The sequence below is a fragment of the Charadrius vociferus genome, unplaced genomic scaffold (assembly GCF_000708025.1).
Source record: "Charadrius vociferus isolate BGI_N301 unplaced genomic scaffold, ASM70802v2 scaffold54, whole genome shotgun sequence".
Taxonomy (NCBI): domain Eukaryota; kingdom Metazoa; phylum Chordata; class Aves; order Charadriiformes; family Charadriidae; genus Charadrius; species Charadrius vociferus.
Genome location: NW_009648350.1, coordinates 4,453,557 through 4,463,425, shown reverse-complemented (window position 1 = coordinate 4,463,425; position 9,869 = coordinate 4,453,557). Strand labels below are relative to the sequence as shown.

At 57.0% G+C, this 9,869-nt stretch overlaps 1 protein-coding gene across 1 annotated transcript in view; it reads left to right on the top strand.

Moving 5' to 3' along the window:
- Positions 1 to 9,869, top strand: part of SMG6 (SMG6 nonsense mediated mRNA decay factor) — a 133,467-nt gene that overhangs the window by 49,653 nt on the left and 73,945 nt on the right. Inside the window, 2 exon segments of the mRNA XM_009885176.1 lie at positions 4,132 to 4,248; positions 4,774 to 4,942. Coding sequence (XP_009883478.1) covers positions 4,132 to 4,248; positions 4,774 to 4,942 — 286 coding nt within the window.

Sequence of the window (9,869 nt, the reverse complement as noted above, 5' to 3'; positions counted from 1 at the left end):
TCCCCGGGCCACGTGTGGGTACGGCGGGTGATGGTGCAGCGTTCGGCGAGGATACGGGGTTACCCCGACTCAGTCTTGGTTGCAACCGCTGCGAGTCCTGAAGCCGTGACCTTAGGCTGTGGTTTAACAAGCAGTTATTTAGGTGGCGGTGCCAGCTTTACCCACCCTCCGCTCCCCCCACGCGGCGCCTTTGATGGCGATGGCACAGCTGAAAGGTGACATTTCTAACCCCGATGAGCTGCGTGATCTGGTTCACAGGGTGGCTGTGCAGGCGAGAGCTGAGAGGTGACGGGAGCCGTTTGACAGATGCTGGCATTAACAGGGACATTTGTCTGTTTTCAAAGGGAGAAGGTGGAGGGGGAACGTGTTGTGGTTGTTGGCGCACAACCTGGTGTTGTGCTGGATGCTTTCCCGCAGAGCGTCGCTGCTGCGGCTGCTGGTGGCACAGAGGACACATGTCTCTGACCACCTCGGGGCCCACGGCCTCAGGGCAGCTTCTTTTGCGTGTGATTTCTGTCCGTAGTCTGTCTGACCACCTCCGCACCACACCCCGGCTGGGTGTGAGTACAAGAGGGTTATCTGATCACAGTCTAATTTGGGGGTTCGCGGGAGGAAGTGGAGTGTGGGTTTGGGGCAGCGTTAGCTGACGGGATGCCATGATGGCTCTGGCACCAGGCTTTTGGGGGCTGCCTGCAGGGATGGGATGCGGGATCGCCTATGGACCTGGAGCTGTAGTTCTCCTTCTCCTGCACTCACTGTGGATCTGGGGAAACAGATCTGGGAATTAAAGGATTTTCCCTGAGCTGGGCAGTCAGGATCTCTCTGCCTGCTCTTGTTGGTCCGTGGCAGCCGATGTCCCCAGCGTATACAACAGGGTTCGACTGCAGGGACAGGAATCAGCTAAGTGTCACTCCAGCCTCCAGGAAACATCTCTTCCCATGAAGTTCGTATCTTAATGCACCGTGCATTACCGGCAGCACAGCCCATTGCTCAGCTCAGAGGTAATGCTGCCCCGTGGGCTCCAGGGCAGATTTGTTGCTCCAACACCCATTGCAGCATATTTTCTACAGGTTTGTTTTCTCTTAGTGCCAGGGTGGGCTCAGCCACTTCGTGCTGTGGGCGAGAGACCTTGCTGGAGATACGGAGAGGTAATTTCCTGACCGCTCATCACTCAACACGCTCCACAAAATAGCCTCATTTCATGAGCACTCTGCCCTTCGCTTGTACTCTCACCTTGACTCTCTTCTGCGCCGTGGGCAGCCGGGGGGTAACCTGGGGTCTGCCGCCCCCACCGCCGCTGGGTCACGCAGTCGTGAGCACTGGCTCCCAGCTCCCAGCTCCCTGCTTCCCGAGGAAAGTGGGGAAAAGGCACAAAGACAAGGTTTCTTCTTATTTATGGTGCTTTCCTCTTTTGTCTTACAATTAGGACAATTTTAAAAGCCTTCGCTGGCAAGGCTGGGAGCTGGAGCACCGGTGTACATTCAGGGGTGTTGAATGAGCACCCACCATGCTCTTACCTGGACATCTGTCCTTCCCTGCCAGGTTTTTGGGCTGGAGGAGCCTCCTTGAAATAAGGCTGACAGGCTTGGCCAGGGAATGAACTTTCAGGACCGGGGAGGTTTTGTTTAAGTTAATGATGAGATGATAACGCCTGCGGTAGGTGAGCTGGAACCATGGGGAAATGAGCCTTAAATTTGGGTGTCTTGTTCCTCTTACCTGCACAGTGGGCAGCCTTGTGGGCTGTACCGGGGCTGAGCATCGTTGCAGTACATCGAAGGACCGTGGCTTTCTGTAAACTGGGTATGAGCCGGTGGGCACATGGTGCACGTCTGTAGCAATAGGAGATGTTTGATGGGGCCGTGGCTGTAGTGCTTAGTTGGAGTGAATGGGTCAGGGGTGGCTGTACCTGCGACGGCAACGTTTTCACTCTCTTTGGGGTGTTTAATGTTTTATGGGGAACTTGTAGCCTGCAAGAGGAGCTGCTGGTGGCACTGGGAAGGGCTGAGGTCCTGGTACCAAGCCTGGCCATGACCACCGCAGAGCGCTTCTCCGGTGCTTGGAGCCGATCTCTGAAATGCATCGGGGCCGTGCAGTGCTTGTGACCCTCAGCGTTACAAAAACCTTTTAATCTTTGCCTTTTTTGGAGGGGGAGGACTTAGCTTTTGTACCAGCCCAGTTTGGGGGTGACTGCTAGTCTGGCTTGAGCACAGTGCCCAAAGTCCCGGGGGTGCTGCCCACCCAAAGTGCACGGGTACTTGCTGAAACACCCAGAGCTGGGACTTGACAGGCTCAGATGCGGCAGCGCGACAGCCACCGTCTTCTTGTGTGCCCGTTTAAGACAAGAAGTGAAAAGAGTCCAGCATCTCACCCAGTGCGGGAGGAGGGAACGCGGGGAAGATGACTGCAATTTCTTGAACTGGACTGTAGCCAGAGCACTGGGACTAACACTCTTAATTGTGGGAAAGGCTTCATGAAAGAGATTTACTGTCCCAGAGTGGTCACATCTTTAGTTTTATGTTTCCTCCAAAAGTTGACAGCCTCTGCAGTACGGCACTTCCTACCCTTGCTCTGCGGCATCGGCTCAGCCCTGGCTCTGGGAGCAGAGCACCCTCATTTGGTTACGAGGCAGCTCTGGTGCCACCCTGGGTTACCCTTGGTGGCCTCTTCACTGGATGCCGAACTCATTGGCCGCTGTAAGAGCTAGCTAAATCAAGCCTACAGATCTTCCTCCTATTTTTTCCTGTATTTCCTAGGTGTGTTTTAGAGTTTTTCTGGTTGTTTTTAACCTCCCACCCCATTGCTCTGAAATAATTTGCACTTAAAAACCCACTGTTTGTTCTCTGCGCCTCAGGCATTTTGCTGGCTGGAACGGGGTCTCAATGTCTTGCTTTAATCCTCTTGGCCTTTGCTCAAAATCCCTGGTCCACCACATCAGGGGAGTTCAGCTTCCAACACCTTCTCCTCGCCCCGTGTGCAGCTGATGCTCGCGTCTGCGGCGGAGGTGCCTGGGAACCGGGGCTCGGCGGGGGCTCTCCCTCCCCGTCCCGGTGCTGGGGATTTATTCGCACGGGGTACCACTTTAGAGTCATTACCTACATATTTGCATTCACTGTGAAAATCCTTCGCCTGGCTTGCGGCAGCTTTTCTCACAGCGGCTGCCCGTCTGCAGGGTGAGGGCTGGAAGCCCTGGTCCTGCAGCAGGCGATGTGCGAGCAGGCAAGGTGCTGCGGCAGAGCAGCCTGCACGGAGCTGGTAGGAAAACCCCAAGCGATGTGGGTACTCCGGGCAAGCCCTGGGGCAGCCAGTTCCCCCCGCCACGTCTCAAGGGATGGTGTGAATTGGGAGCAGAGGGGATGCAGCGGGCAGAGGGGATTCGGAGGGCGGTGGATGCCCGTAAGGCTTCAAAATCTTCTGCGAGCAGGCAGCGCGCTGCCCGAGCGAGCGCGGGCAGCCTGGCGTGCCCCACGGCGCTCTCGGCCTCGCTAAATGTAACCCACACCCCGCTCCAGGCAGTTCCCTCCAGCCAGCTCCCCGCTGCTCTCGGCAGCCTCAGAAGTGGTTTCTGGCTGGGTGTAGATGTGCCGGGGGGATTTGCTCTCACTCCGAGCCGGCTCTGTTTGGAAGAGCTGTGGTCGTGTGGCATCTCCTTGAGTAACAGCTTCAATTAAGCTCTCTTGACAAGCTGTTGTGTGACTGGTGAACTAATGGGAGGAGCCCCCTCCTCAGCTGCTGAGGTTAAAACTCCAGCAGGGACAAAGATCAAACATGCAGCTAATTACCCTTTTAACACTTAAACATATCCCCCTCCTTCAGGGGAAGGCATCAGCTCCAAGCTTCTGTGCTGGGAGCCCTGAGTGCCGGCTCGGGCTGGGCTGGCTCAGCGCGCGAGGTGGTGTCGGACATGACGTGGGCAGTGTGACTGCAGCCTCTTCCCACTCCAGAGCGGCTGCTCATCACCTTTTCCCCCCCCTGCGTGGAGCAATTGAGTCCAGGAGAGGCGTGAACTGGGGGGAATCGCCCACCCCTGCAGAGATCCCTGCTCCATGTGGGATGCGGAATGGGAGACTGTGAAGGCGAAGCACGAAGGACCGTCTGACCTGCTTCCCGCTGAACCCTTTCTCTGTCTCCTAGAGTGCGTCTCTGAAGACTGCCGCTCTGTCATCCAGGAACAGGCCACGGCCCTGGGGCTCTCCATGTTTGCGCTCTTGGTGAGGAGGTGCACCAACCTGCTGAGGGAATGCGTGCAAGGTAAGGGGTTACCGGCAGGAGCCATGCAGCTGCCCGCGAGGCGGCCCGGTGGGGTTCAGGCCCTTGTTCCTTGCTATTTTGTACACCCCTTCCCCTCTGCTGGGGCCCTTGGATTCTCCCCCAGCATCCCAAGCTCTGCCCAGGTTGTGGCTGGATCACCTGGCAGGAAAGCCCCTGACGTGTGCAGGCAGAAACGTTTGGAAGAAAGGGATGGACTCAGGGCATGCTTTCTGCCAGCTGTTGGGAAACTTCCCAAAACTGGGACCTCAGAATCCCATTTCTATGACTGATACAGTGGCACCCCACTGCCCTCAATAAAAGGGATCACAGACATCCCAGTTTTCCCCCCAGGCCGGTCAACGTAGGGAGAACAGGTCTGTCTTTGCGCTTGCTGTGGGTTGTGGCCGTTCTGTTGCGCGTCCAAGGCTGGGTTGTTGGGATCCCTGTTGTGCGTCCCCTGTCCCTGCCTGAGCCTGGCTCCTGGCTGCGGTGAGCTGCCTCAGCTCTCACGTCTTGTATTTGCAGTTCAGCCACGAGAGGTGGAGCAGGAGGATGAGGAGGATGATATCAAGGTCTCTGCCTTGCCCCAGGACCTGAAGGAGCTGCTCCCCAGCGTGAAGGTCTGGTCGGACTGGATGCTTGGCCACCCGGACACCTGGAATCCTCCTCCGACCTCTCTCGAGCTCCCCAAACAGTACGTGCATCCTCTGCTCTGTCTTCTGGTGTCCGCTCTCTCCCTGGGCTCCTTGTGCCACCTTTCCCCCTCGCTCATGCTCACTCCTGGCTGCGGCACCCAGGAGAGGCTCATTGCGCAGGGCAGGTTTGGTGGGGACTTGTCACCCTTGGTGGCACAGTGACTTTCTTCATTGACGCGTGGGTGGGGGTGAAGTGTCTCTGAGGGGGTCTGGCGGGTGCCCTTTGCTTCTGTGTGTTTGAAAATGTCCCGTGAGCTGGATTTTCACCTTCTGCTTAGGATGTGTGTCTGCTGTTGTTGGGATACGTCTCCTTGACGCGCTCTGCTGGCCCAGCCCGCTCAACAGCCAGGGCCTTCCTCTCTGCGAGAGGGAAGTCCGTTTCCAGCGTGAGCGTTTCGTTGCCTTTTTTTGACTGACTCAGGCCAACCTTGGTCAGGCTGGGCTGTCCCGGAGCAGCTTGCCTGTTCCTGGAGCTCCAAAAGTCGCCTCCCTTCTGCTTCAGAAACAGCTTGTCTCTACCCCTGCGACACACAAAAGGGTTAATTTTCTAAACTGGCCGATTCCAGCCCATTAGTCCATAATGCGGACTAGGCAATTTGCATATTTTTGGACAGAAAATCGAGTGAAGGGGCCAAGTATGGAGTATGCGAAACGGTGTCTGAGCATGCTCCGTAGCTGCTTTCCCGCAGGATTTTCCATCTGCCTCCGGTACTCCGGATCCAGAGCCTGAAATCACGTCTTATTGTTAATCCAAAGGAGCCAGAACCCAGGGTGATGGGAAGGCGCATTAAGAGTAATCCAGCAAAGTGGCTTAACCATTAATGGGTCCCCGCTCCGTGCGTCAGGTCCAGTCCTGCTCTCCTAGTTTATTGCCTCTTACTCCAGTTCTTTTTCATTTGGCTGAGGAAATGGAAATCTCACACAGGAAGTTCTGGGCCTCATTTTGTGGAGATGGAGTCTGTTTTCTGTTTGTCGGCTGCTCGGTGTGGGACCGCTGCCTGCTCATGTGAACTGCTGCCCATCTTTGGGCAGGAACTCAAACTGGGATCTGTCACGTGAACCCGCGTGCACCAATCCCCCCCTTCCCCTCGCGCTGCCTGCGCAGGGAGCTGCTGAGCCCTTGGCGACGGGCAGCCTCGAGATGGAATTTCTGATTGGGTTCACGCAGCCAGCGCTCGGCGCCTTCCCCGGGACGAGCTGCCTCCCCCTCCTGCGGGGCTGGGGGCTGCGTCCCCCCGGGGCTGCCGGAGCAGGTGCGGGCTCCTGCTTGCTCATCGAGGATGGAGAAGGTGGTGGTGGTGGTGGTGGTGGTGGTGGCAGCCCGCCCCGTGGTGTGGCGGCGCGCGGACCTTTGGGGAGCAGCGGGTATGGGTTGGGGGGCTCTACTCCGCGAGGTCCTGGTGTGCTTAGTGGAGGAACGAGGGTCCTCATCTTGTAGCCAATACCCAACTGCTTCCCCACCTTGCCCTCTCCACGGAGGGTGGCTGAGCAGCCCCCATCCGTGCCCTTACTCTGGGGCACCCTTCCTCATGTTGGTTCCCAGCTCCTCCACCCTGGTGCTCTTTGGCTCACCCGGAGACTCTGTCATATCCACGGTGAGGAGACGGGCTGCTCTTCCAGCCCAGACCTCTTGTGTCAACCCAGCATTGCATGGCCGGGTGTTGGTGGTCCGGGACTCTGGCATGGCAGCAGCTGGGCTTCCCTGGAGGTGCAGGCGGTGATGAGGAGCAGGGAACTACCTCTGCTCTTGGGCACGACCTGGGACTCGCAACTTTTTCCCTAGAAGTGGGAAAGGAAAAGGACAGCACTGGGTTAGTGTTTCAGCTCTCTATTGACACAAGCCTGCTGCGTGGCCTGGGGCTGTTCGGTAACCAGGTAGAGTCACCGAGTCCAGGGGTTTAGATAGGAGCAGCTTCAAAGAAGTTTAGAAGTAAAACATGGGTCAGAGCAGCAGGCGTGTTGGAGTAAGCCAAGGTTTATGGGCAGGGTGAGCTCGGGAGCAGGGAGAGCACGCGAGGAGCAAGTGCAGATGCCAAGTTGCAGAACTGAGCAAGGGGCCTGTGCCGTTCGACGTGCGCTCTGTGCCTCACAGCGGTGGGATGTCCCACGAGGTCCCCACCAGCGCCGACGGAGAGGCTGGTTGGACGTGCTGAAACCACCTCCCAGCGCTCTGCCGCCATCGCATCACCGCCCGCTCCTGATGGCGTGGGCACAGAAGAGGGACAGTAAAAAAGCCCTGAAGCACCCTGCAAGGATGCCATGAATGTGCTAGAGCTTCTGGAAAAAACCAGGCCCCGTACCCACCTGGCAGCCCAGTAGGAGCAAAGGCCTGGCCCAGAGCTTGCATCAAAGTGCAGCTCGTCCGGGGCCAACGCCGCTGCCAGAATGACGGCCTGGGCTCGGGGCCAGCGGGGCGGCTTGTCAAGACTCCGCCAGAGCCTAGGGCTCGAGCTGCCGGGGCTATACGTCCCGAAGCCTCCGCTCACGCCGCGTTCGCCATGTTCGCGATCGCTCGTTCTTAGTAAGGGAGAGAGCTGGGGAAGGCGGGAGGGGGGGAACGGATGACTTTGAGAACGTCTAAACTCAGCCCAGCTGTGGCAGTTGGTTTATTGCTTTCAGCTGGTACTTGAACCCGGGTCCTGGTCTTGGAGTCTTTCCCAGGTTTAATCCCCGGAGCTTTCTCTGCAGCTGTATGACACTGCGCTGACCCCGAATGAGGATAGGAAAATAGAAACGGTGCCAAGCCAGAGTCTCTTTTTCATTTGGAGTCTGGCTGTCTGCCCATGACCAGGGTTACATAATGGGAAACATAGCCGGGGCTCTGGAGAGCCCGCGTTTCACCACGCTGCCCAGACCTTCGCGTTCTGATGCTATATATCTTCCTAATTGTAGCTCGGATGCATTTATCACACTGCTGGATTTGAGTCCTTACAATAAAAAAAATAAAAAAATAAAAAAAACTCCCACCCCCCCCCACACCCCTCCAAAAAAAAAAAAGAAAAAAAAAGCCAACCCACCCCGCACCAAATTCCTCAGCTCGCTGCTTTCCCTCTTGGACAGAGGCGGAGGGAAAGGTGTGAGGGTGAGCGCTGCCGAAACACGGCGCGCGGCTGCGAGCCGTGCGGGAGTGGGCTCTGCGGAGCAGGATAGGGGGCTTGGGAGGCTGCGTCTTCGGGCTCATTTTCTTGGCCGAGAATTGGGAATGAGCCCCGGTTCCTGGTAGGCATCCTCTCCCTACCTGGGGGCTCAGCGGTTCCGAATTCAACCCAAATGAGAAGCTACACCTTTTCCCCCAAACTGCTCTCCTTGGTCTAGCGTACTCATCCAGCTCCCAGCCACACCTGCACGGTCACCGTGGCTCAGGGGATGCTCTGGGACGCATTTTCGGGCCAGAAGGCTGACAGGCTGCCTGCATCCCTCTCTTGGGGCTGCTGTGTGTATCCGAGATCCTTCCCCTCTGCCTGTTTGGGAGAGGGGCTCAGCGAGTTTTCCGTGGCTCTTTTCTCAGATGTTTCCAGGATAGGAGCTAAACCTGACCGTGGATCTTTCTGCTTCAGAGCAGCAGTATCCTGTGGCTCGGGGATTGTGCGTCTGGACCGGGTGTTCACAGGTCTTCTAGCTGCAAGCATCACTTCTGTATCTTAAAATTATTTATATCTGCGTGTTTCATGGCAAACATTGCGTTGAGGTCTGAACAGGCGGTCGTTTAAAGCAGTTGCGTTGCCATGCGAGTGGGTCGGAGCAGCATCTTTCAGACCAGGAGTGATTTGCAGAGATTGTGGGGTAGAAGCAGGGAGTCCTGGGGAGAGGGGAGCAGGGTGGATCTCCTAAGGCAGAGATATTAGCAGCAGATGGGGCGAAAGGCAGATCTCCAAGGAGGCTGCCGTCGTTCAAGTGAATCCATCTCCTTTTGGGACATATGGCCGAGATGGATGAGGAGGGCTGGGCACGGGAGAGCAAAGCTTCTCCTTGCTCTGCTTTGTTGCCGCAATGAATCCGTTGCTAAACGAAGCGCAAGAATTGATGGGGAAGCCACTGGCTAGACAGACAAACTGCCGCGGGGCTGACCCTGGCGAATCTGCGCTCCTTCCACGCTGGAGCGAAGGGCCTCTCGGTTTGTGGAGACTGTCTGCAAGCATTTAAAAATGGTTAATTTAAACCAAGTATTAAATTAAATCCAAAAGCTCTGAGCACATTCGAGAGCTTACCTTCCCAGAGAGATCTGCCAGATCGCTCTCATCACATCGCTCTTGTGGAGAAGTGTCACTGAGATGGCAGCTCCCACTGGGAGAGATGGACAGAGTCTTGGACAGGGGTGCCAAGACCTTACTGGAGTTTGCCGGAGACTAAATGGAAAATCCCTTTTGCAGATCACAGCCTTAGTTAGTAATGTTGGCCACCAGAGTTTCCCTATCGAGACATCAAAGCGAGGATTCGGAGGTGTCTCGGTAGTATAAACCTGGCTGAGATTGAAGGTAAAGTCGAGCGAAACAGAAGCCAAAAAGCTCCATGGAGAAGGGGGCTGTGGCAAAGCAGGGGCTGGCTGGGAGGAGGCTGCACCTCTCCCGGGGAGGAGAGCATCCTTCTAACTCTTCTAAGAGTTAGAGAACTTCTAAGGCAGGTTCCCAGGAGAGGAACGGGTTGATGGGTTGGCCAAAGGGACGCCGGGTGCTGGGCAGAGTGGGGGAAATCATTGATGCCACAGGCCGGAGGGGCCGTGACCACCGTGTCCCTGTTCTGGGCAGCTGTATCCGAGTCCAGGGCAAGGTTGGTGAACGCCTTGTGGGAAGAGCTCTCGCCGCTGACCCCTTTTGTTCCTTGCGGAGGAGCTGCTGTTAGTTCGGTTTCCCCTGGGTACGGCGGCGCGGGAGCCGGGGTGGGCACCGGGAGCCGGTGGGTGCGTATCGCCTGGTGCCGGGAGCGCGC